The 27,804-nt window shown below is 42.9% G+C and overlaps 1 protein-coding gene across 10 annotated transcripts in view; it reads left to right on the plus strand.

Moving 5' to 3' along the window:
* Window positions 1–27,804, plus strand: part of NFYC (nuclear transcription factor Y subunit gamma) — a 76,613-nt gene that overhangs the window by 41,436 nt on the left and 7,373 nt on the right. For all 10 annotated transcript variants that reach the window (XM_049878936.1, XM_049878930.1, XM_049878939.1 and 7 more), the window contains 6 exons: window positions 7,137–7,249; window positions 14,083–14,154; window positions 15,530–15,643; window positions 18,766–18,861; window positions 23,731–23,904; window positions 27,050–27,211. In XM_049878936.1, the coding sequence (XP_049734893.1) occupies window positions 7,145–7,249; window positions 14,083–14,154; window positions 15,530–15,643; window positions 18,766–18,861; window positions 23,731–23,904; window positions 27,050–27,211 (723 nt within the window). In that variant the 5' untranslated portion in view covers window positions 7,137–7,144. The remainder of the gene's footprint in view (window positions 1–7,136; window positions 7,250–14,082; window positions 14,155–15,529; window positions 15,644–18,765; window positions 18,862–23,730; window positions 23,905–27,049; window positions 27,212–27,804) is intronic.

Genomic DNA, 27,804 nt, shown 5'->3' on the forward strand with positions numbered 1-27,804 from the left:
GAAAAAAAACCAACATCAGAGACCTCTAGGACAATCCCAGGCAAACATGTAAGAGTGAATTGAACATCCTCACAGTATAAAATTAGATTTATCAGCCTTCATTCCGCTCTGCTGATGGAGAATGATCTGCCTAGCACGCATTCACATGGACCCTGGAAAGCAGCACGTTTGGTCATGTGACTCTTGGCTTTGGTACTCTTAACCCTTCAGAATTAGTTCTTAATAACTTACGTAACTCTGCCAGCGTCCTGTCGCTGGCATGTTAAACCTTTTCAAATAATTGCCCAAAATCTGAATTCTGAGTTTCCCATTCTTTGTGTTTAATCAAACTGTTTTCTTGCATTTAAGTGTTTGCCAGATAAGCATTTAAGCCACCTGGAGCTCTTATTTTCCCCTGTTAATATTACCTAACTGATAATAGCTGATCTAGGGATTATTCATCTTCCCCCTCCCCCATCTCAAAGCCATCTGCAAGTTCTAACCCCCTTCTGTCTGTCCTAATTTTAATTCCCTATTGTTTTTCAACCATCTTTAAACCTCCCAGTTGTTGGCATGTTGTGCTTTGTGCCTAGCAGCAAGGTTCAGGTTAGGAAAGAATTGGAAAGTAGTTTCAGTTCAGAGACTTCATACCACCACGCAGTGGTTGGCCTGTACTTCAGTGCTTTTGTGTCCTTTCAGGCAGGTTAGTCTGGGATTAGAAGGAATAATCATCATCAATAGTGCTCCCCTCCCAAAAATAATGGTGCCACAGCATCTAAAAAGCATAAACTTGACTCCTATTTTTTAAAAAAGCTTTCAGTTCTCATCTCTGTACAGTATTTTTTTTATTCCATTTATATGAAATGCCCAGAATAGGCAAATCCATAAAGACAGAATGCAGGTTAGTGGTTGCAGGTGCTGGCGGGGGGCAGGGAATGGGGAGTGACTAATGGGTATACGAATTCCTTCTAGGGTGATGAAAAGTTCTGGAACTAGGTAGTGGTGATGCTTGTACAACATTGTGAATGTACTAAATGCCACTGAGTTGTGCACTTTATACTGATTAAAATGTTAAATTATATGTGTGTTTTACCACAATTAAAAAAAAAAATCTGTCTCTCCCCTGCTTAAATCTCCCATGGCTTCTCTCACTTCGAATGAACTCCAGCCCCACCTGTCAGCCTTTGCCCTTCCCTCTGACCTTCCTTGTCACCACTCTCTCTCTTCCCAACATGTTTCTGTAATTCTGGCCCCCTTTCAGTTTCTTATCAGGCCACGCTCTTTCCCATCTTAGACCCTTTGCGTGTGCTATTCATTCTGTTTGGAAACCCTGATGGCGTAGTAGTTAAGTGCTACGGGTCGGCAGTTCAGATCTGCCAGGCGCTCCTTGGAAACTCTATGGGGCAGTTCTGCTCTGTCCTATAGGTTCGCTATGAGTTGGAATCGACTTGACGGCATCGGGTTTGGCTTTTTTTGTTTTATTGCTTCTGTTTAGGTTTTCACCCTCTCTCTTCATGGCCGGCTGTGCCTTAGCTTTTAGTATCTATTGGAACATCACCTCCTTAAAGAGGCCTTCTCCAAACGTCCTACCTCATCTCTGTACCCACGTAACTCCTTGCTCATTTCTTGCCTAAGCTTATTGCAGTTTGTAATTTGGTCAACAGCAACATGCCTCCCTACTAGAGAGTAAGTTTAGTGAGAGGAGGCAGGACCTGTGTCTGGTTCACCTCTGTATGCTTAGTGCCTAGCACATGACTGGCACTCAAAAACTGTTTGTGAATTAATGAAAGGTTACCCAGCTAGCAGGGGAAGGGACGGAACCAGGACTTGAACCCAATTGTTTTGTTTTTTCTACTTTTCCATATGATTCTGAACTATGAAGCCAGAATTTGCACTGAGTCTCAGAGAATGGGCTGAGAGTTAGCCGTGACCTTTTACTGTAGCTGCTTGGTCATACATGGGTACCCAAGCCTTGTGCAGATATTCTCGCATGGCTGTAACTGCTGTTTGATGAATCTTATTTGCTGGGAAAGGAGCCTCTGGGCACAGACAGCGGATGTAACTCTGGGAAATCCATACAGAGCCCCTGCACCATCCCAGAGTCGAGAGTTCACCCACTTCTCTGTCCTTCGTTCTGCTTTCTCACGTACTACTAGAGCCAGGGTCTGGCTTTTGCCATAGGAGGGGAAGTGGTCAACTGCAGCAGCGGAAGGCACTGACCTGGAGGAACCAAAACCTGCCTAGGCAGGCCCTCTCTCTTCCCATTGGGTAAAGCCAGAACAGGCTGCTGCTGTTCTGGGCACAAACAAAACCAGACTCGAGAGGGAGTGCTTAAGCCTTCCTCAAAATGCACCATGAACACCAAAAGGTAGGAGCCCCAGAAAGCACCTGGAATGATGACTGACACATACTGAAGCAAGCTGGGTGTACTGCTTGGCAGGACATGCAGAGGACACGGGGTGGTACAGGGAATCCCATGTACAAGAGAACTGTGCTGGTGTTGCCCAAACAAGTTCTGCTTCTGTGGCAGGGTTCCTGGTCTTTTTTGTAACATGGGTCCTTTGACATCTAGTGAAGCCTCTGGACCTCTTCTCAGAGTAATGTTTTATTTTTCCTTTTTCTAAATTTTATTTATTTTGTTGTTCTTGAGAATATATACAGCAAAACATACACCAGTTCAATAGTTTGTGTATGTACCATTTAGTGACACTGATTACGTTCTTCCAGGTGTGCAACCGTTCTTACCTTTTCTGAGTTGTTCCTCCCCAATTAACATAAGTTCACTGCCCCCTAAGGTTCCTGTCTAATCTTTTGAGTTGGTGTTGTCAATTCAATCTCATATAGATAGTTCTTAAAAGAGCATGATGCTCAAGGCAGACCTTTTTTTTTACTGTTGTTTTGTTAGGTGCCCTCGGATTGGTTCTGACTCATAGTGACTCTATAGGACAGAGTAGAACTGCCCCATAGGGTTTCCAAGGAATGGCTGGTGGGTTTGAACTGCTGACCTTTTGTTTAGCAGCCAAGTTCTTAACTAGTACGCCACCAGGGCTCCAACCTTTTTAGTAGTTAGGCTAAACAATTGTTCAGCTTTAAGGTGATTTCAGGGGATATTTTTTGCTTAAAGTTTAAATATTAGGGCAGTGATGTCTGGGGTCTTAAAAGCTAGCAGGTGGCCACCTAAGATACATCAATTGGTCCGAACCCACCTGGAGCAAAGGAGAATGAAGAACATTAAAGACACAAGGAGAATATGAGGCCAAGAGACAGAAAAGGCCACATAAACCAGAGACTTCATCAGTCTGAGACCAGAAGTACTAGATGGTGCCCAGCTACCACCAGTGACCGCCCTGACAGGGAACACAACAGAGAGTCCCTGACGGAGCAGGAGAAAAGTGGAGTGCAGAACTCAAATTCTGGTAAAAAGGCCAGACTTAATGGTCTGACCGAGACTGGAGGGACCCCAGAAGACATGGCGCCTGGAATCTCTGTTAGCCCAAAGCTAAAACCATTCCTGAAGCCAACTCTTCAGACAAAGATTAGACTGGACTATAAGACATAAAATGATACTTGTGAAAAGTGTGCTTCTTACCTCAAGTAGATACATGAGACCAAATGGACAGCTCCTGCTCACAGGCGAGTTGAGAAGGCAGAAAGGGGCAGGAGCTGGTTGAATGGACACGGGAAATACAGGGCAGAAAGGAGGAGTGTGTTGTCACATTATAGGGAGAACAACTAGGGTCACATAACAGATGTGTGTATAAATTTTTGTATGAGAATCCAACTTGAACTGTAAACTTTGACTTAAAGCACAATTAAAAAAAAAAAAAGATTATCTCAGGGCAGTAGTTTCAGGAGTTCATCCACCCCCCATGTCTCCAGAAAGTCTAGAGCCCATGAGAATGTGAAATTCTGTTCCTCATTTTCCCCCTTTTGGTCAGGATTCTTCTTTGGAATCTTTTATCAAAAATGTCCAGTAATGGTAATTGGGCTCTATCCAGTTTTTCTGGTCTCATGGCAAAGGAGGCAGTTGTTTATGGAGACAATTAACCACACATTCCTTATCATCTTCTATTCTTAACTCTCCTTCCATTGCTCTGAGTGACTAGAGACCAATAGTTGTGCTTTGGGTGGCTGTTTGCAAGCTTTTAAGACTCCAGGCACTACGTAATGAACTAGGAGGTAGAATAGAAGCATTAAACGTTATTAGGCCAATTGACAGACCATCAATTGCTCATACGCAAGTTCAAGCTGAAACTGAAGAAAATCAGAGCAAGGCCACTAGAGCCAAAATACGACCTTGAGTATATCCCACCTGAATTTAGAGACCATCTCAAGAATAGATTTGAAGCATTGAACACTAGCGACCGAAGACTGGACGAGTTGTGGAATGACATCAAGGACATCATACATGGAAAAAGCAAGAGGTCATTGAAAAGACAGGAAAGAAAGAAAACACCAAGATGGATGTCAGAGGAGACTCTGAAACTTGCTCTTGAGCGTTGAGCAGCTAAAGCAAAAGGAAGAATTGATGAAGTAAAAGAACTGAACAGAAGAGTTCAAAGGGCCTCTCGAGAAGACAAAGTAAAGTACTATAATGACACGTGCAAAGAGCTGGAGATGGAAAACCAAAAGGGAAGAACACGCTCGGCATTTCTCAAGCTGAAAGAACCGAAAAAAAAAATTGAAGCCTCAAGTTGCAATAGTGAAGGATTCCATGGGAAAAATATTAAATGACGCAGGAAGCATCAAAAGAAGATAGAAGGAATACACGGAGTCATTATACCAAAAAGAATTAGTCGATGTTCAACCATTTCAAGAGGTGGCATATGATCAGGAACTGATGGTACTGAAGGAAGAAGTCCAAGCTGCTCTGAAGGCATTGGCGAAAAACAAGCCTCCAGGAATTCATGGAATATCAACTGAGATGTTTCAACAAACAGATGCAGTGCTGGAGGTGCATACTCATCATTGCCAAGAAATATGGAAGACCGCTTCCTGGCCAAGTGACTGGAAGAGATCCATATTTATGCCTATTCCCAAGAAAGGTGATCCAACCAAATGTGGAAATTATAGAACAATATCATTAATATTGTACGCAAGCAAAATTTTGCTGAAGATCATTCAAAAACGGCTGCAGCAGTATATCGACAGGGAACTGCCAGAAATTCAGGCCGGTTTCAGAAGAGGACGTGGAACCAGGGATATCATTGCTGATGTCAGATGCATCCTGACTGAAAGCAGAGAATACCAGAAGGATGTTTACTTGTGCTTTATTGACTATGCAAAGGCATTCGACTGTGTGGATCATAACAAACTATGGATAACATTGTGAAGAATGGGAATTCCAGAACACTTAATTGTGCTCATGAGGAACCTTGACATAGATCAAGAGGCGGTTGTTCGGACAGAATAAGGGGATACTGAAAGTCAGGAAAGGTGTGCATCAGGGTTGTATTCTTTCACCATACGTATTCAATCTGTATGCTGAGCAAATAATCTTTGAGAAGCTGGACTATATGAAGAAGAACGGGGCATCAGGATTGGAGGAAGACTCATTAAGAACCTGTGTTATGCAGATGACACACCCTTGCTTGCTGAAAGTGAAGAGGACTTGTAGCACTTACTAATGAAGATCAGAGACCACGGCCTTCAGTATGGATCGCACCTCAACATAAAGAAAACAGAAATCCTCACAAATGGACCAATGAGCAATATCGTGATAAACGGAGAAAAGATTGAAGTTGTCAAGGATTTCATTTTACTTGGATCCACAATCAACAGCCATGGAAGCAGCAGTCCAGAAATCAAAAGACGCATTGCATTGGGCAAATCTGCTGCAAAGGACCTCTTCAAAGTGTTGAAAAGCAAAGATGTCACCCTGAAGACTAAGGTGTGCCTGACCCAAGCCGTGGTGTTTTCAATCGCATCATATGCATGTGAAAGTTGGACAATGAATAAGGAAGACTGATGAAGAGTTGACACCTTTGAATTGTGGCGTTGGCGAAGAATATTGAATATACTATGGACTGCCAAAAGAACAAACAAGTCTGTCTTAGAAGAAGTGCGGCCAAAATGCTCCTTAGAGGCAAGGATGGCGAGACTGCGTCTTACACACTTTGGACACGTTGTCAGGAGGGACCAGTCCCTGGAGAAGGACATCATGCTTCGCAGAGTACAGGGTCAGCAGAAAAGAGGAAGACTCTGAATGAGGTGCATTGACACAGTGGCTGCAACGATGATCTCAAGCATAACCACGATTGTAAGGATGGCTCAGGACCAGGCAGTGTTTCATTCTGTTGTGCTTGGGGTCGCTATGAGTCACAGCCAACTCGACAGCACCTAACAACAACAACCTAACAGGCCAATTAACTGGAATGTCCCATGAAACCATGACCCTATACCTCCAAGCCAAGGAATCAAATCCCATGAGGTGTTTGGTTATACATAAGCAGCCTCAACAGCTGCCTTTTTTTTTTTTTTTGTCACTGTTGTAAATATATCTATCACACAACTTTTGCTAATTCAACTTTTTATAGGTATGCAACTTATTGACAGCAGTTACAATAATTGACTGTGCCAGTCCTACCGTTTATCAACGTGATTTTTCCATCACTGTTAACCCCCCTTTTCCCCTTCCCTCCTGCTCTTGGTTAACCACTGATAAATTTTGGTCTCTATACATTTGCCTCCTCTTGTCTTTTTATGTAAATGAGGTCTGTACAGTGTTAATAACTGGAGCTCCTTAATGTATCTGCTGTAGGCTATGGCATGGAGTGTGAGAAGCCACTGGGAACTTGAAAAAGCTTTGGAGGGGAAAGACATTGAAAACTATGTGCTAAACTAGGCCAGCCAAGTGCCGTTTTCCTCCCAGATAAGAAGCCGAAAGCCCTAGAAGCACATTAGGATTTCAAGCAACTTGAAATTTTTTCATTGATGCTTCTTGGTAGTCTCTGTGGTATAAGCTGGGAAGAAGAGAAAACTCACCTCTTTATATTTTTGCTAAGATTTAAATCTATGCTAAAACCCCTCTCAGTGAAATCAGACTGAAAATTTGAAGGAATTAGTGAAAACATCCACAAAGAAAAGGTATAAATAACCTGGATAGAAAGTCTGGCCTTAACTGTTTTAATGTATCTCGTGTATGTGTTTGTTCTCAGTTGTGAAAATGTCCACAGAAGGAGGATTTGGTGGTACTAGCAGCAGTGATGCCCAGCAAAGCCTACAGTCCTTCTGGCCTCGTGTCATGGAAGAAATCCGGAATTTAACAGTGGTAAGAAAGAATGGGGAAGATTTTGTGGGAAACTTTTAAGAAGAAAGAAGAGAGCTATAGGATGATTAGCCAAAATTTAGACTAAAACATTTTTCATCTCTATAAAAAAAAAAAAAATTTTTTTTTTTTTTTTTATCATGTTTACAAAACCATAGTTCATTCCTGACCTCTGAGTGGGAAAATGAAAATAATGTAATTTATCTTAGGTGAGGTAACTAGTGACTTTCCTCAGGCGTGTGTGTGTGGTGGATGCTTTGACTTGGAGGTAGTTTAATGTGAGGCGTATCTTTCAGGGAATACTGAAAAGCAAAAATCTCACCTCCTTTAGTACCTGTAGCTCATTTTTTAGGCCTGATTTGATAGTCTTGCCAAATTTCTAGAACCTGGTAGAAATTGTTGGCCAATTTATTCAATAATAAATCTGTTATGAGCCAGACATTCTTTCTAGGTGTTAAAAGACATTTAGATCAGAGTTTCTCAACAGTAGCACTATTGACACTTTGGGCCAGATAGTTCTTTGTTTTGGGAGGCTGTTCCATGCACTGTAGGATGTTTAGCAGCATCCCTGGTCTCTACCCACTACATGCCAGTAGCATGCCTCCCCCCAATTATGACAACCAAAAATGTCTCCAGACATTGCCTAATGTTCCCTTGAGGTCAAAATCTCCCCCTGTTGAGAACCACTGACTTAGAAGAATTAAATATGCCCTGGCCCTTAAGGAGCTTACAGTTTAGTAATTAGAATGAGACAGAGTTGTTTAGCCAACAAGTATTTACTAAATGCTGCTGAATCAGGCGCAGTGATGAGTCCTGAAGCAGTAAAGTCACAGTACTGTGGGAACACCAAAGACATTTTGCTTGGTTCTCCCAGGTAGAGAGGGGTTACCACAGAGGGACATTTTTGTTGGGTCTTGAAATATGAGTAGACATTCACCAGATGAAAAGGTTGGGAGAGTGTATCTCAAGCAGAAAGATGGGCATTCCTAAAGGTGTGGGGCCGAGAGGAGAAGGCCTGTGTTAGAGGAACAGCAAGGAGTTCAGAGTGGCTGGAAGTTACTGTCTCTGTAGTGACACTTGGGGTAGGAGTCAAGTGTGTGTATGAGAGTAGTAACAGGAAGTGAGATAGGTTATATTGGAATATTTTCAGAAAGTAATGTCACATCCTTATGAAGAGTCTTCTGTTTGGTGTCATTTTAGCAAATACTGAAGGAACTCCCTATGCAGGATGTGTCATTCCTGGCAACCTGGCAGAGCAGATACTGGATTCCCACCTAACATAGAACTAATACCTTAAGACTAGTGGCTTTTAACATGTGACATACAAGGTCCATTTATTTGCTTACTCAACAAATACTTAGTACACACGAACCGTGGCTGTGTGCTAGATACTGCAGATCCAGCAGTGAACCAGACAGACAAGATCATTGCCCTCATGGAACTTATATTCTGGTGGAGGAGGCAGACAATAAACAAGTAATGAGTGAATGAAATAATCAAAAAATGCTCATTGACTTCAGGGTAAAAACACTAATTTATATTCTGGATGTACCAGGGGGTCATGTTTGTTTATGTGCAGATCTTCGGCAGTTGAACTTGGTCTTTCTCAGGCTGTCCACTATTCAGAGGTAGATTTCCACTGAAAAGTCATTGTTTCTCTTCTGCAGTTTAAAGGTGGTAGTTATCTTTACTATCTCAGATATAAAAGAGAAGGTAGGAAAAAATGAAATTGTAAAGTAAGAACTGGGGTGTTTTGTTCGTATTTTGGGGGGATAATCTCATGGTTAAGCTTATTGGGTTTTTGTTTTGTGCTGGGACCAAGTATAAAACTAGTGCCCTCAGTGCCTTGTGGGGTGGCGTGGAACTAGGCCAATGTAACAGGCCTGCACTCCAGTTTGAGCCCAGAAACAGAAATCCGGGATCAGGCAAGTAGCCAGATCAGCTCTTGCGCTTCAAGCTCAGCACTTCACTTTTCTTGGTTTTGCCGGGCTTTGATTTTTATCACACTTGGTTTACGTTTCAAGTTTGATGGCCAGCAGAGCAGGCTGTGGTGTTCACTAGATTTTAGCACCTAGACACCTAATCTGTCCAAGGTTATAAGAGAATTACTTGGAGGGGTTCAGTTTTTGGTTCAGGTTTTTGTGGGTGAAGAGAAAGAAGAGCAAGGAGGAAAGCTGTCTTAAATCACTCTTCTATTGATGACTAACTGAAATTTTCTTCCCGTATACCCTTGAAAAAGACCCCTAGACGTTTACCATGGTATCTGTTCTATATTGGGATGTTTAGAACAGTGTCTGGCATGTAGTAGGTGCTCAGTAAATGTTTGAATGAGTCAGACTTCTCCACTTCAGATTCAGTGCAAAGCAACATCAGTGTCAGCTTTGACTGAGACTGCCATCCAGTAAAGCCTGCATGACTTTTCCCTCTGTTAGACTTTCTTTTCCCTTCATAAGACTCTTTTCTCATCTGTGCAAGATTCTCTGACCACAGCGCAGGAAGGCATCTGCTTCTCTGACTGTACCTCTACCTGTGTCATGGGGTAGCCAGACATCTTAGCATGTAGTCTGTGTCGTTTTAAACTCAGCAACACTTACAACGAGACTTCTTCAGATAAGTCAGAGCCGCTTAGGTTGACATCTGAAAATGTCTTAACAGATTTTCAAAAAATCCATTATGTTTAAACTCTCCAAGCATAAATAAAACTGATGAGAATATTCAGAAGGTGCTGTGGTCTCTAAGGCTGGGACACAGTTGTTCCAAAACAAATAATAGACCTTTGCTGGGTGATAGACTTCATGATGTATTGGAAACACTGGCCCAGTCATTTTGGTCTGAATCCAATGATAGTAATTTATCCTTCATCTCAGCTTAGCAGTCACACTCTCCTCATTCTTACAAGCTCTGTAATTGTCTATAAACTTAGGTGGTGTTCAGCTGGGATTGAAGTTGGTTAGAAACCAAACCAAAATGATTGTATACCACAGTGATTGTGTAAAATACTGTATTCCTTCTCAGCAGCAATCTGGGAACAATAATTAACAGACTTCTTGGCATTGAATTTTACCCCTCTGAACCTCTTTGAAAGTGGAGAAGAGAGGGGAAGAAGGGAGCTGAAGCTTGAAAAGAAATACCTAATTCTCCCCTAAGTATTCCTTGCATCCCATTCAGCCTAGTAATTTAATGCCTAGGTCACTTTCTTTTAAATGCCATTTTATTCCTTAGTGCCCCTAGGTTGGACATTGATGTTTCTGACTCTTCAGTCGAATCAGGTAACCATTTAAACAAGAACTGTGGTGGCAGCTGGTGGACCGTTACAAAATATGCCCTTCCTTTAAAGCAGTGCTTCTCAAATTTTATTTTCTATATGACCTACATAAGAATCTTGTTAAAATATGGATTCTGATTTAGGTAATTTGGGGTAGAACCTGAGATTTTGCATTTCTCTTTAGTTCCCAGGTGATGCCAGTGCTGGTGTGAGTACCTCACTGTGAATCTCAGCTTTGAAGCAGTGGCTTTTACACCTCATGTGGATCATGGGCACCTAGAGAGTTTTCAAAAACATGATCCCAGAAGTCCACCCTACAGAGCTCCTGATTTAGTTGGTCTGGGTAGAGCCCAGGCATCTTGTTTTTCTAAGGCTGTCCAGGTGATTTTAACGTGCTGCAAAGGTTGAGAATCACTGCTTTTGAGAGGGTTAAAATCTTGACTTTGCAGTAGTACCTGACTGAGTTGGCCTAGAAAAGGTTTTTCATCATTATTTGAAACTCCGGATGTTCTTTTAGCACAGCTGAGACCCATTGACTTTTCTTTGGCTCCCAGCTCTCATTGAGGAAATCCAGACTTTTTGAAACTCGGCAATTTCAGATGTCATCAGTTTTAATGTAGTTCTCTCATTATGGTCAGGGGCATGAGAATGTTCTGAGAGAGGACCTGCTTTCCACCTTGCTGATAACACTTGCAAAAGTAGAAAGGAAGCGTCAGTATGGGTCAGTTGTTCTCCCATTTGGATCAGCTTCAAGAGGAGGAATTAAATATTATTCACATAGTTAGACGTAAGTTGCATGGTTGCCAATGGCACAGAGAGCTTTTCAGTGGACCTTAATCTACTGATGATGGAGGAGCTCCCCTCCCCAACAAGATTATCATAAAGCCCACGTGTGAAAACTAGGATGCGATAATAGAAAACTGGCTACTGTCAGCAGTGATGAGTGCCCCTGCCCCCTGCCCCCAATACACACATGTCTAAAGATCCACTTTTCATACACTGTCGCTTGAGATCTCAAGGTTTGGGGCTCATGAAAAGTAGTTTCTCACAAAAGAAAAGGTTGGGGCTGGGGTACTTAGAGCTGTTCTGTAAATCACTGCCTCATTCTATACCTCTCCAAGGTGGGAAGGATATAATCTCTTTATCCTTGACCCTTTCTTGTTTCTTTTGATTAAAGAATAGTCTCAGAACTTCTTAAAATTATATTTTACTCTTTCAAGTTGGGGAAGGAGGTCCTTTCTATCAGTGTTGGGCTTTAGTTAAGTAATCTTGGAACAATCCATGGAAATTATATGAAACAACCAAACCAAATGATGAGGGCTTACATGTAAGAGAGTTAAATCTTACGGTCATGATCTTGTGCTGTGTGTATCATTCTGGGAGGCCTTCTGAAGAAATCATCATCTCTAACATTTGCTTTGGCATTTCTGTGTAGAATCTCTTTGATATGCCACACAAGTAGGAAGACCAGTGATTGATTTTGGTGACTTCTTTATTCCTTCAGGATTTGGCCTCAGTGTGGCATCTCCTTTCTTGCTGCTCCCACATATGTACTGTGTACCCAGGTCATACGTCTAAAACTTAAGCAGGCTCTGTTCTTTGTGTCTCCATCTTCTGCACGTGCTATTCCCTCTACCTGAATAATGCTCTTATGCTTTTCCAACAATCAAATTCTCATCAGCTTTTAGACAATTCAGGTGTTGGCCTGTCTGTGGAACATTTCCCAGACCCTCCCCCTCTCCAATCCTTCATTATCAGCTGGTTGTTCTGTTTTTTCTGTCCCTCTGGGATTTTACACCCTTTAGAAGATTATAATGTTTTTATGTGACTGTCTTTTATAATTAAACTATAAGCTATTCAAAGATAGGAATCCACTCGTCTTTGTATTTTTTATATAGTGAGTACGTTCACTGTCAGTTAAGTTGCATGAAAGAGTAAATGAAAGAAAGGAGGAGAGAAGATAAGAATAGAATGTGCCCTGCTCTGTACTCTTGGTGAAATTTTTAAAAACTGGACTTTTAAGCCTCTGCCACTCCAGGGTTAGTTAGTAGAGGCTTCATGGAAAATGTTGATACCTAATTTGGAAATGGAAAAGATGAAAAAGTGGTGTTTAAAATTTGTAGAGCTGAGTTGTAGCCAAGCAACTTGTTGAGTTTGCATGGAGAAATCAGATGTCCTGGGTGTACATTTTATCGTAATAGTGCTCTTTCTTTGTAATAAATGAATTCTGGGAAGACTGGTGATGCTTTACCCAAATGCCCCTACTCCCTTCTTTGACATATAGTTGAGTTTTTCTGTGGGTCTTGGAAAAGAAGGTTCACTTATGCATGTTAATTACACCAAATCTCAAATAATAGCTGCTCCTTTCATAATGTGATGATGCAAATTCCCAGGTGAGCATATTGGGTTTGGCGAGTCACATTTCAGACCACTTATAGAATCATTCATTTGACACCTGGCCCCAGTAGAGAATTTGCTGATTTTAGCTAATCTCTGCCTCTGCACCTTTCTCTTCATTGCAGCTCTGAAACTCACGATGAATTTTTCTTATTTCTAGAATTGCATCCATCGTTGGGCATGTGTTTAAATACCAATAGTTTCAAAACAAAAAAGGGCTTAAGTCACAAATAATTGAGTGGTGCTGGTCAAAAAGGCCTTTCCTAAGTTCCATCCGCAGTAAAATAATGTGGTTCCTCCAACCCCAGACCTGTTTGTTAAGAAAATAAAAAATAGGAGGGCTGTTCCTAAAAGGCAACTGATAAATTCACCCTCACCCTTTTCCATGCCCCGTCCCCGCAAAACAGAATTTGGAGACAGTCCTCTGTCCCTGTGATGGGAAAGGAGCCCTCCCGTTCTGTTGTCAGGGTAGTACAGAGGTTAGATACTACACTAGCTGCAGAGTACTGTGGATCACTGTGAGCAGGTGCTGCTGCTGCCTCCTTTGGAGCTCTCAAATAGAAGAAAGAACTAGCGATATAGAGGAGTACCACTCAGGCAGAAGTCTCATTTTAATCTGCATATTGCAGACTGGTAAACTTTTTTTGCGGGGGGGGAAGGCATTCATAATACACCTCTATATTGTGCTGAGGCAAACCTTATATTATTTGGGACTACCTGGGTGGCAGTAATTGGTTAAATGCTTGACTGCTAGCCAAAAGTTTGGCCATTTGAACCCACCCAGAGGCTCCTTGGAAGACAGGCCTGGCCTAGGATCTGCTTCTGAAAAGGTTACAGCCCTAAAAACCCTATGGAGCAATTTCACTCTGCACATGTGGGGTTGCCATGAGTCAAAATCAACTTGATGACAACTGACAGCAACCTTTCATGAGGATACTATTGGAAGCCATCATAAATGTATCCTAAAACCCTTTAATTGCTTGAAGCTCTGCATGGATTAAGCAAAGAATTTTGCTCTGGAGCTTGTATTTTCTCCATTTCATCTGTGTACCTCCTCTCCTGCCGTATTTCCTGGTACGGACTGAGCCAGTCAGAATGTTTTCTGACGCCTGTCGTGCTCTGCCACCTTGTTAGTTGTCCTTCCCATTTACGGACCTCTTGTTGCTCATTTCAGAAAGATTTCCGAGTACAGGAACTCCCGTTGGCTCGTATTAAGAAGATTATGAAACTGGATGAAGATGTGAAGGTGAATTCACATTCATTTTTATTATTCATATTGAAGCTAAAATGAATAGGTCATTGTTAAGTTCCCTAGAGTTCAAGGTTTAATTTTTGAATGAAAATATTTTTATTGTCTTTGCTTTTGTATTTGGTTCCTGTGTGAAAATGTTAAATGAGCTGAAATTGAACAGTTTTAATTATTATATGATGCTTCTTTGAAAATTAGGAATATTCTGGGTTTTTTCCAGATGTTGCAACACTGCTGAGTATTTTTGAAATTGGCCTGTACCACCCAGTTCTTTTCACAGTGTCGTGTAAACATATATCATCAATCAACAGGACAGTGCTATCATCTTAGCATCTTATTATAATCCCTAGTTTGTTGATCCAGACTCTAAGAAATCTTTGATAATGATATATACCTGTTCTAACCTTTTGATCTATAAGCTTGTTCTGCTTGAATTATACTTGGGAGAGGGTTAACTTCAGGGTGGCCATTTCTGTATTCCTAGGAGTCCACCTCCCATTAGGACTCTTGCTCCTTACCCCTCAAAATAATAATCCCTTGTATTTGTACAAGAGGTTAATAGTTCACAGTAATTTTCCCTTTTACTGGCTCATTTCCTGCTCACAGTAACCCTGTGAGACTTGATAGGATAAGAATTATTAGTTCCATTTTGCAGATATGGAAGAAGACAAAAAGAGGTTAAGTGACTCACCCAAAGTGATAGAGCCAAGATCCCAATTGTCCTTATCTTTCACTTCTTTCCGTGGCTGTGTCTTGCACAGATCACTTTACCAAGGGTGCAGAGCCTTGTTTGACCAAGAGCTTACACTTTGCAGTCAGACAGCAGGGCAGCTTACATCGCTTGAGCAGTTACTACATGCCAGGCCCTCTGTTGGGTGCTTTTACATATATCATCTCATCTGATTCCCACACCAACACTGGAAGATTATCTGTTTTTTATTATGTGAAAATAAAGCTCAGAGAGGATGGGAAGCTTCAGATTTTACCTAAATCCATTGGATCCCAAGCTCATTATCTTTCACCACATTGTCTCTCTTGGATTAGAACCAAAACCTTGCCACTTACTGGCTTATTGGCCATGGGCAAGTCACTTCACCTCTCCTGAACGCTAGTTTCTTTGACAGGATATTATGAGGGTAAGAAAGTGCCTTGCACAGGGCCTGGTACATGGTAGATGCCACATAAGTGAGTATTCCTTCTTCCACTTCCCTTCTCATGATGAACTGATTTACCTTGAACTCTCTTGAGCTACCACCTTCTCATTTTCCAAGCCTTGCACCATAGTCCCATGGCAAGACACAAGGCAAGAGACAAACTAACTGGCTTGAATGACTTGCTGTTAATTGATGGGAAGGGCCTATGTCTGTTGCAGATGATCAGTGCAGAAGCCCCTGTGCTTTTTGCCAAGGCGGCCCAGATTTTTATCACAGAGTTGACTCTTCGAGCCTGGATTCACACAGAGGATAACAAACGCCGGACTCTACAGGTAACACTGCAGCCCCTACGTGGACGGAACTGGGACAAGAAGCTGCTTTTGCCTGCTTCTCTTGCATGGCTTTGGACCAAAGATTGTTCTTCCTTAGCTGACATATAATTGGCATCTTCCTCTCCCACTGGGAGGCAGACATACCTTATAGCCATGGTAATAAGGTCACTACTACAAATCTTAACTTCCATTGCTTTCGTGGTTTCCACAGCTCAATGACTATAAACTCTTGACTTGGCTTGCCCACACTGGAGACAGAGGTGCAAGTGACAGAGCATTTATCTGTTTCCACATATAAACAACTTCTGGTTGGGAGCCTTGGGAGATTCCAGGAAAGGATGACCCCAGGAAAAGTTAACAGCTCGAGTCACCTGAAAATGGTCATCTAAGTCTCACTAACTTTATTAGCCTTTTTGTTCCTTGTCGTCCTTCCTGGGGATCCTTTCTTCCTTTTCCTTTTTAATTCATCAAATCAACATTCACACTTTATGAAGAACTCTTGATTATTGGCTCTGGAAGCCCTGCCCTCAGCAACCAGCCCCAACTCTTGGGGAGGAAAGGTTCCCCAGACATTAGAGGAAGGGTGTTGACAGATACAATACAGTGACAGTATTTTAATAACAAAGCCAAGAAATTATGTTTTCTTCTCTTGTTTCCTTTATCTCCAAAATTGAAAATGCATGTGTTTATTCATTTATTCTACAAATATTTATTGAACACCTGTGATGTCCCAGACACTGTTCTAGGTTCTGGGGATTTGACAGTGCACAAAACAGAAATCCCTGTCTTTGGGGGAGTTGACATTTTGGTGCAGCTAGATATTGTGAACTTATTTTATGCTGCTTTGAAGTAAAGAAAGTCTGTGGGTCCAGAGAAGTCCAGTTAAAGCCACCTTCAAGATCAACGCAAATTAAAAAATAAAATGAGCAAAACACTTGTACAGGCCCTTCAAAGATGTCCAGATAACCAATAAACGTGTGAAAAAGTTCTCAGTATCATTAGTCATCTGGGAAATACAAGTTAAAACCACTGCGAGATACCAATTTACACCCACTAGAATGACTAAAATAAAAGAGACTGATAATACCAAGTGTCAGCAAGGAAGTGGAGCAACTGAAACTCATGTTTTGCTGGTCAGGATGGAAGGTGGTACAATCACTTTGGAGAACTATTTGGCATTTTCTAATAAAATGAAACATATCCCTACTCTGTGACCCAACCATTCCACTCCTAGGTATATACGTAAAAGAAACATGGACATTCTGTGTAAGAATGTTCATGGCAACCTTATTTATAATAGCCAAAACCTGGAAACAATCCAAGTATTCATCATTAGGGGAATATATAAACAAATTCTGGTGTGGTCATAAAATAGGTTACTTATTGACCCACACAACAACATGAATGAATTTCAAAAAATACTATGTTAAGCAAAATAAACCAGAGAAGAAAATTGTGTAGTGTATGATTGCATCCACTATCACTGTCTATGGTGATAGAAATCAGAGTCCTGGTTGCCTCAGATTTGGGTGTATTGACTGGGAAGGATTAGAAAGGAACTTTTGATATTCTTATCTGGATGATAGCTGCCTTGGTGCATTGCAATTATCAAAATTCATTGAGCTGCATGTTTAAGATTTTTCGGTTTTACTGTATGTAAGTAATAACTCAAAAAAAAGTGATGAACATTTTAAAAAGGCAAAATAAAAATTTTTAAAAGACCAAGCATATCTGCATTTTCAAAATATTGTAGAACATTTTGATAGATGTTTTGAAGTTTATTATTTCTTTTTTTTATCACTCCCTCCATTCCATCCATAGATGAGCCATTCAGGTAGCTTGTATTTGAGTAGGTGACGTCATCAAGAATGTGACACTATATCCTACTCATTTAGAAAGAGTCCTGGCAGCCTTAAGATGTGCCCTGCTTCAGTTTGAAGGGTTTATTATCAAGCTGGTGGTTGGCAAGAAGGGTGGATTGGAGTTTTGCATTTCAATGGCTTGGGGCCATCACAGAAAATTTCCATCCCCTCCTATTTTGTCTCATGAGTCACCTTCTCTTAAGGTGTAGTACATAGAAGTTGCTAAGGATTTCTGTTGGCTTTTATTATGAAAGATTTCAAGCATAAGCCAAGTTGAATTTTACAGTGAACACCGTATGCCACTGCTTAGATTCTGCCATTAACATTTCACTAGTTTTATCCTCATATTTATCTGCTCCCTATCTCATCTATTTTTTATGCCCTTCAAAGTAGAATTGTACACTTTTCTCTAAATAGTTCAATATTCACTAGAGTTCAGCATTTTCTCTTGTTCTCTTTTGATTTAAAAGTTTCATAGAGTGAAAACACAGATCATAAGTATGCATAGTATGTTGGTTTTTAATTTAAAAAAAACTTAATTTTACTATTCAAAGAAAGAGAGTGTCACAAGTGGAGAGAAAGAACCCCATTGGAACAGGCCTGTTTCAGTGCCACTGGCAGCTGGACTCCTATGTTCTCTACCCACCCCATCTCTGTTCCAGTAACTTGAGGCTTCAGATAGTCATATCACATTATACCAGATTTAAACCATAGATTTAATTGAGGTTTTTAACTCTAAAATAAAAACCATAGCCTTGTGGGAACTAACGTATAGATCCAGTGACTATAAAATGTTACAAAGAGTTACTGAATTCGGATTTTAGCTAAGATTCAAAATAAATTCCAATTACTTGTGAACTAAAAAGAGTAAATATTATTTAGGACCCAAAGAGCTTATAAGGCTGAATGATAGCCTAACTTTTCTGAGCCACAAAATGACCAGAAACCTGGAGGATGATAACTTAACAATTGTGGGAAGCACCTTAAGGTAGGATCAAGGAAGCAGTAGTGGCTAGAGGCTCGAATATCCTGTTCAGAGAGCACGAGCTACAGGCATCTCTTCTTTTTTGTCGATATCTGCCCTCCCAGGTTGGATCCTTTGAAGTCTTTAAGAGTTTGGATGTGTTTATTTGAGCTATAGACTCGAACATGAGGATTTAGTTTTGTTTAGAAGTCTTATCTTGTAACTTGGGGAGTGTAAAGCCAGGTGAACTAGTTTCTCCCCAGGCTAGTTTTTCACTCTACTTTTCTTTGTTACAGAGAAATGATATTGCCATGGCAATTACAAAATTTGATCAGTTTGACTTTCTCATCGATATTGTTCCAAGAGATGAACTGAAACCTCCAAAGCGTCAGGTGAGCTGGGAAGGAGGCATTGCCATCCTGCTGACTGAAGAGCACTTGCATACCAGTGTCAAATGGGCTCCTTTTCCTTCTCAGCACCAGCCATTAGCTATTCCACTCGCTCCTCCTGCCCTAGACCAAACATCCTTAACATCTCCTTCTGTTACTCATTATAGATACTTTTAACTCAGTGCCTCTGAGGTGGTATTTCAGTGGAAATGAATAAAATGAAAATTAGAGGGAAAAAAATTAAACGAAAGACTTTATTTACAAACAGTAAGTAAAGTTCACTTCAAGGTACCCTAGGAAGTCTATCAGAGACATTAATCTGGAATGGGAGAACATTCCTAGCAAGTTACATGTTTTAGAATTTCAAGAAACAGCTTCTCTGTGTGCACAGTGGTGTTTGGGGTGAATGGACTTTGGCTTTCTCTTACTCAATATAGTGCCCTGACTACACATGAGAATCACCTCTTGGGTTTTAAAAACTACCAGTGCCCAGGCTCCACCTCACACCAGCTGTGTCTGCATCTGTGAGGGTGGAACCCAGGCATCAGTACCTTTCAAAACTTCTCAGATTTTTTTTAATGTGCAGCCAGAATTGAGAACCACTGCGTAAACAGCTTTCTAAGCAATGACAAGGAAGAATAGTTTGTCTCTTTTTTCTTCTCTTCTGCCTGCCCCTCTCCAGAGGTGACACTGATGGTTTTTTTCCAGCACCTTGGGTGCTCATAGCTCTTAATTGCAATTGTAATAGACCTCTTTCCTGTTCAGTTCATTGTTTTTGGCATGCGGACTGCAGTGCAGGACTCAGTGGAAACACTTGGGGAATAGTGACAGCATCTGGCAGGAGCAGAGCTGTGCCTTGTACTGCTTGTTTTATTTTGTTAGTAAAATTTTAAGTGTTTTTTAATGAATTACTTCGTAATACATTATCCTTAGAAACACTCTTTCAGTGACAGCTTTCTCCCGATCTGTCTTGTATTAATAATGTCCTGTCAGAGAAAGTATAGGAGAAGCAGGCATCCTAAAGGGTATTTGTAATCCTGAACCTGCACGGGGACCCTTGAATTAGCAAGCCCTCTGTCACCTCCTTACTAGAGCAGAGCGTGCCTCACTGCGTCTCCGTTTTTTCTGGGCAGTCTTTGCTACTGTAAACATCCTTGACTGGAAGCTGTAAGGTGTTCAGAGGAGCTTTCAGTCGGATGTTTACAGCGGCAGGCTGCCACGGTCGTCCCCGGCTGCGCATCGGCTTTGAGATGTTTCAGGTTTGTGCCTGTGGGCTTGGTTCCTCCTCTTGGGGGCTTCACTCTTCTCTGAGAAATCACTACAACAAGAGCTTAGACCACTTTTCTTCCTTCAAAACAAATGATACCACCCACCGACTCTCCGTGTTTGAATGTTTCCTCCATGTGTCTACCCCCTTTAAATGCAAGATGGTGAGCTCTATAACAGAATTAAGTGTTGCTCACTCTCACTGTGCAAACTCCTGCTTGTTCTCTCTGGGCTGCCTGCTGAATAGACGGCCTGGAGAGAAGGGTCACGTTCTATCCCTTCTCCAGAGTCCTCTGTGCTTCTGGCTGTCTCAGGGTGTCGGACAGCCTCTTGTCCCATCCTAGCAGGATTTGAAATGCTATGCTCCATCTCCTTTTAAACTGTGTCTAGCTGAAACAGCTCCTTGTTGCCCGAGTTCAGTTCTTTGTAGGTGTTCAAGCTGTCGATTGGCACCCTATTCAGGACAGCTGCTGCCTGGCCTTTGAAAGGTTGAGATTGCTGAAAGCTGGCCTGAAATTCCAAGATAGCACTTTTAATCCTCTGTAGACATGAAGTTTTCCCCAGTTCCAAATTGGCTGGCACCTCCCGAAGTCCTTTAAAAGCGCCTACTCTCCAAAATGCGGCCTTTCTGGAGGAGGCAGCATTTTACTCTTGCTACCGCAGCGAATGCACTTTTTTTTTTCCAGTGTGGGGCTGGCTTCACAACACCGTAGCAATGGCCCTAGGATGTGGTGCTACTCGTTCTCTGGTATTGTTTGTCAGCCTCAGCTTCTGAAGAGACAAGAATAAGCCTTCTGGGTAGGGAGGCCACTGCTAAAGCTTGGCAGGTGCCCCACTCTGGATTGATCAGTCATTCTCGAGTTGTTCTAGCACTTGGGGTGATGTCCCATGAGGAATACTAGGGAAAGGAGCTAGCCTGAAATATATTGAGATGTGGGTCTGAGTCCCTTGATTTCTCAGAACGTGCTTGGGACTTTCTCTTGTTCTTCAGGGAAGTAAGTGAAGAGTGAAAGCAGAAGGTAGCTGAGGCCTGAGTTCTACCCCACTAAAGCTATGAGTTGAAAGTTCCTGCCCATTGAAATCTCATTATCTCTTCACCCATTTCTTTAAACCAAGCATAATCATTCCCTTGCCAGCTTGAATCTCTACTGGCAGAATGAGTCTTTGTGATACAGAAGAACCTCAGACACGCATTCCATTTCAGTGATTTGGAACAGTTATGCCTTGTCCTAACATTACAAACCTCTACTTGATACTGTGCTACAGCCCCAGAGTGCTACTTAGTTTATGAACAGCCTAAGAGGACATAATAGGTAGCATCAGAGAAGCTCTTTACTGTCTCTCACAGCTTCTGGAAATAGCTTCTGGAAGGGGTATTCAAAGGGCTAGGTTTTGTCTGGCAGAATGACCATGTTTGTTTCCAGATCAGCTGGAATCAGGGATAACTGGAGACAGAACAGTAACAGGTCAGGATTAGGGAATGCCAATGTACCGTGCTCCCTGACTTCCTACAAGTTGGCTCTGGGGCTCTCCCTCCTCTATCCCTTCTCATCACCCAAGAGCTTTTCTGAGTTACACCTAGGCCTTAGTAATTGATGTTTTCTATAAAATAGGAGGGGAAATTTCAGTGGGAAAATAAATACACTGAACTTATTTTAACAGCTTTGAAAATAGCAGTCAGCCTCTGTGTCTTGGCTAAAGAGGATAGCAGTATTTTGTCCCTGCCTCATCGAAGATCTAGCTGACAGGCTGACCATTATTTATAATGGTGAGAAGGAGTTGACATTGTCACTGTTAAGTTGTTCTGGAAACTGAGACCTAGGTGAAAATACCAGGGGACCGCCATGTTCCTCTGCCTCAGCATAATTGTGTTCAGGCTAAGACTGCTTGGGTCTGAAAGCACCAGAATACATTAACCTAGAAAGGTGGTTCATGTTTGAGCACTTGCTTAGAAACCCAGAATGTTATAAGTGTCTGCCAAAGCAGCGTGGATGGCCATCAGGGAACCCAAACTTGTCAGATGCCAGCAATCAGCAGTCTCAGGCTGGGGTCCTGGGCTTCCCAGTCACAGGGCAAGCAAAAGAATGCCCAGCCCTGTTCTGCAGGGGATCTCAGCTTCTCCCTACTCTATGGCTGCAGAGTCCTAGAGGTAGGAAAAGTTTAGGGACTCATTGCTATTGGTAACAACTGTTGGGTTGAGAATTTATCATACAACTAGCTTGGGTTCAAATAAGTACTTTATGCCTTCAGTAGTCTGCCTGCCTGTGTAAATCCATTCATCATTCAGCAGGTACTTACTGACTATCTAAAGGGGCATGGTAGGGACAGTAGGCAGCAAGAGAGAGCTAGGCTTTGCCCTCATAGGTCTTCTGTTTTAGCAGGGAAGACAGGTACAACACAAGTATAATAGAGTACATACAGGTACTATGGAAGCACAGATCAGGGTGCCTAATCCCTGGAGGGGCTGGGGTCAGTACCAACTCTGTAAATGTCAGTTTGAGGCAGCCCACAGCATCTTTGTACCTTGAAGAAATGTCTTTCTTTTCTGAAAGCATTGTTCTCCCTGGCAAACTTAGCCCAGAGTAAGTGAAGAAATCTAGCTAATATTTTTACTTAGCTAGTGCAAGTCGCTGTGTGTGTGTTGTTTTTATTGCCTCTGGCAGAGGCACCGTGTGTCACAGGTCATTCCGGAGCAGACGCCGATCTCTATGTCAGTGGACAGGGCCTGGCCAGCCCCAGACCGTCCAGGCTGTAACCATGCTGTAGTGTGTGTAAACATCCTACACTCTCAGCTGTGAGCTCAAGGTGGCTGGGAGAGGGTTGTTTACTCCTTCTGCCATGGAAAACGTCAGCTGAAGAACGAACAGTGTCTTCACCCAGCAGATTGGACAGATTATGACCTCCCTAGTCAGCCAAGGCAGCACCCCAGCGGAGGGCTGTCCATCAGGCCTCTGGGTTGCACGTCTGTAACTAAGGACAACCAGAACCAGATGTGACGCTGGGTAGACATGGCCTTCAATGACCACAGAACTTTCGACATGCTTTGAAAAGCTGGACGCTTGTCTGCCGGTGCTCTTGATCCTTACACTTGATTCCGAAATTCCAACCCAGGAAAACCTGTTTCCTTTTCCCCTATTTTGTCCTTCAAGAGGTGGAGGGAACAAAATGAGGAGAGCACTGCCTGTTTGGGAGATTGGGAGCAGGCCTGAGAGACAAGGTACTTGAGTAGTATCTTCTCAGTGCTTGGAGTTAGCGCTGTTCTCAGATCACAGGCCTTGAAGGCACTTACTGACAAGCACTGCTGGTGCGTGGTTTTTAGTTACGGTTAATTGTTTGCCCATTTGCAGCTCATCAGGCAATGGGTGATTACTCTGTACTTCAGAAAATTGGCTGTGTGTTCTGTGAAGCCTATGGAATCTGTTATTTTTAGTTTGATTTAGCACAACTGGTCTCTTCAAATTCCACTTTCCCTTGGCTTCAAATGTGGAGAGCTCAGCATTCAGCAGGCTACTGCACAAAGCCTGTTGGGGGGAAGAGTGGAAATTCACTGTGGTGACTGCTGAGTCGGTTCTTTTCCTCTTACCTGCCTCTCCTTCCACCCCGCAGGAGGAGGTACGCCAGTCTGTGACTCCTGCTGAGCCTGTCCAGTACTACTTCACGCTGGCTCAGCAGCCCACCGCCGTTCAAGTCCAGGGGCAGCAGCAAGGCCAGCAGACCACCAGCTCCACAACCACCATTCAGCCTGGGCAGATCATCATCGCGCAGCCTCAACAGGGCCAGGTCCGTGAGCTGCTGCGGATGCCTGTCCAGCAGGACAGCGCTTAGGTTTGGGGCACAGAAAGCTGGAATAGGGCAGAGGCGGCCCAGTCATTACAGAGCCCTGTATTTGAAGTCTGGAAACTTGGGCTTTTCCTTAGGCTCAGCCACTGAGATGAACTGTCACCCTCACCTCTCTGGTCCTCAGTTTCTTCACGAGTCAAGTGAGGGAAGTACTGTGAACAGGATGCTCTCCAGGATCATTATAAGCTCACAATTTTTTGAAGGAGAAAAAATCTGACATGCCCCCCTGAAGAGTACTGAAATCCCTGTAGAAGGCATTTTAAGTGGATTCTATGCCTGCTGTCTCTGTGTCCACTCCAGGATTGAAACGTGTGCCCTTAAAGAGGGAGATCAGGCATCACTGTCAGCATGCTTCACTCTCTTCCTCCCCACCATTTCTGTGTACCCCATACTTAGGTCAAGTGCCCTGCTCTTTTTAAAATAGTAATCAGAGAAGATTCTTTCTCTCCCCAGTGGTATGGTTGTGAGAGAGTAACATCCATGTTTGCTAGGGTCATGAGAGGCTTTGGAGAACTCTGTCCTCTGAGTCCTGAGTCCAAACTCCCTGCCAGTCGTTAATTTATTTATTCATCAAACAGATACTGAACATCATCTCTGGGTAAAGTTCTAGCATGAATAAAACAGTCCCTGTTTTCAAGGAACTCACAGTCTCTAGTAGGGAGAGACATAGATTATACCATCCTATGAAAAATGTAAGTTAGAATCGTGCATGGGGCATTATGGGAGCACATTACAAGGGTTACCTGACAAAGACGTAATGGAAGAGGATGTCAAGGAAGGTTCCTGAAGGGAATAATATGAGTCTGAGAGGGAACAGTGGAAGTTAATCGCATAAAGAGGGGGAGGAGGGCATCCCCTGTAGAAGACACAGCATGGTCGAAGGCTTGGAGGTAAAGAACAGCACAGGGAGTGGTGGGCAAGTGCAGTCCCCATGGGGAACATCTAGGCCATGCTGAGATGGGAGGCGGGGACCATCCTGGGCAGCCTTATGTGTGCTGGGAAAGGAGCTGAGTTTGCCTAGAAGAAAAAAAATCCAGGAAGACGACGGGGGTGGATTTAAATATTAATTATGATTTAAGGATTTATTTGCTCATTTATCCATATAACAAAGATTTATTGAATACTTGCTCTAGGCCAGATATTGTGCTAGGCAGGAGGGCTTCAAAAAATGATCCCAGCCTAGTCCCTGCCTCAAGGCGTTCACTGCACTGTGATGCCTAAGGGACCTTCTTTGACTCCTGTGTTGCCTCTACAGTGGTGGGAGCTTTACCTGCCAAGGGCTAACTCTGATTGGCTGATCATCCTAAGAAGCCTGTGACTGCTGTGCCCTGACAGTAGGGCACACTGTAACGTGATCTGACAGCTGCCATGCTAACACGGGCCCTCATTTTCCTAAAATGATTTAGAAATACCTTGGAAATCCTCTGGGAAAATTGGTTGATATAATACAGTGATGAGTTGGCAGCATGTGTTTTTTGTTTTTTTTAAGTCAGCGAGAATTCCATCCATACTGTTCTTTGCCAACCAGACCTGCTCAGCTTAGAGCTGATAAGGTTTGTGAGGATGGTGAATTGGTCCCTTCAAGTTAAGTGCAGGTATTCTTTGCAGGACAGAACACAGATTAAATCAAAGTTGGTAAGAAAGCCTGTTTTACAAAATGAATTCTGTATTTTCTGTCATAAAATTGGAAACTTTTATTCCTGGAGGTTTGGGGAATGAGCTGAATTGAAATCACTAGTATGAGAATGAGAGATGTTTCTTGTTGCCCTAGCCCACTGCAAATACTTTTACTTAGATATTTCTGTTGTGTTTCTTCCCCAGCCTCCTCCAGTTCTTAGTAATTTCTCTTTACCTACTAATCCCTTGAATCCTAATCAGTAGTTCCCAGAACACGTTCCCTTCTCTTGTAATTTTAGGTGCATAGTTTTAATGTCTAGTAGATCTGTGCAACCAGAATATAAGAACATCAGAATAGCAACATTGAGTGAAGCCTGTGGGTCTTTGGAGACCCCCCAGAGTCTTCTTATTAAGGTGATTCATAATTCAGAGTGGGGAGAGGTGATGTCCAGATCGGAGGGTTGGGAGTACAGATGTAGTTTTAAAGCATCCCTCTTCTCCAAACCACCACTAGAGGGTCAGTGAGGCTGGGCTCCCAGCTCTAGGTAGTCTGTAAAGGTCACATGTAGGGCTGAAGTGTTGAGATTTGAAGGAATGACTGACCCTTTTACAGTTGGAGTCTTGGCTATCTCTCAGGGGAGCAAGTTTCATAGGACCAGAAACCACTGCTCTGTCCGAGAGGCATAAAATCTGCCAAGTCATACATGTTAGGCTGAAATTCCTTAAAGCTGAGGTTCCTGTTTTCTACAAAGCTAAAGGTCTTGCTTTATTAAATTCTGTTAAATGGCCTCACTTAAGAGACCAGATAGTCCAGTGTCCTAACAGTGTCTGCCTCTCCTGTGGGAAGCTTCTGTGGTGCAGAGCAGCCATCTGGCTGGCGTGGGCAGGAGCCTCTCTGCCACTTGAATAGGAGTGAAAGCCAGCGTGGGTACACCAGGCCAGCCTCGGGCATGCACCAGGTGGTTTGTTTTCCTTCCAGTGTCTTGCATTCCAAAGGAAGAAGCCCAGACCCCTCACTGTAGTAGTAAATTCATATCGACCCCACTTTTTATTTAGTTTTGTTTCTAGACTCACCTTCTCCAGAGTTGACTTTGACCATTTCTCAAGCAAACTAACATGGCTGCTTTTGATTCTTTTTGCACCATGTAAGCCTTACCATCATTGAGGGGTTTGTGAAAAGTTGTAGCATTTAAGGCATAGAGATTTTCTATTTGAGGCCTAGGCAAATATTCTGTACTCTAAGCCTGAAAATCTGTTTTGCTTTCCCATCTTTGATTTTGAAGAAGAATTCTAGCAATGTTGTAAGCCTGAAGGACTATGGAGGTTAAGTATTGTTATTAGTAAGTGCTGAGATGTGCTCAGGCATTAACAGGAGGGGATTTGTTCCCAGTTAACTGCTCACTGTTAACCCCCTGGTTATCCTACCAGCTCTGAGCTCAGTCAGCCTTTTCATGACTCTCCCTTCCAGACCACACCGGTGACGATGCAGGTTGGCGAAGGCCAGCAGGTGCAGATTGTCCAGGCGCAGCCACAGGCCCAGACCCCGCAGGCGCAGGGCAGCGGCAGTGGGCAGACCATGCAGGTGATGCAGCAGATCATCACCAGCACAGGAGAGATCCAGCAGGTCCCGGTAAGCCTGGCCCTGAGGGCTCGCCGCGCCCTTGCCAGCCCTGGGACAGGACATGCTGGAAGGCCGCATGCACGCGGGGTTTTCTTCCCTTTTCCTACCCTCGCTCCCTCCCAGCCTGTATCCCCATTACCCTCACACTGCAACTTGCTTCACTGCATTTACCCCCTGCTTCCGTTTAATCCAGGTTCACCACTATGGGGCAGTTGCTCTCAATCTCCCCTCACCCCGCCTACACAGAGCAGCCACTAGCTCATGCCAAGGCCCAAAGGTCCTGCGAGGCAGTCCTGATTTTTGATGAGTGGAGAGTAAGAGGGAGGTGTATAGGGAAGGCCATAAATACACTTGTTGCATATTCATGAGTCACTTCCCAGTGGAGCCTGCAGTAAAGAGTATTTTTGGCTTTCGTTTAACTTATCCATTCCTTCACTGTGGACTCCTACTTCCTGTGCGCCTGGAGGGATTTCATTTCTTAGATTTGTTGGCTTTTTTTACTTGTATCTGTTCTTTTGTAAAAATGTCCTTGTCTTAATGCTTGCAGCCTGTACATTGGTCACTTTGCCACCAAAAAATGTGGCAAGTGAGGGACATGGGCT

This window comes from Elephas maximus, chromosome 3 (genome assembly GCF_024166365.1).
Source record: "Elephas maximus indicus isolate mEleMax1 chromosome 3, mEleMax1 primary haplotype, whole genome shotgun sequence".
In the NCBI taxonomy this organism is placed as follows: Eukaryota; Metazoa; Chordata; class Mammalia; order Proboscidea; family Elephantidae; genus Elephas; species Elephas maximus.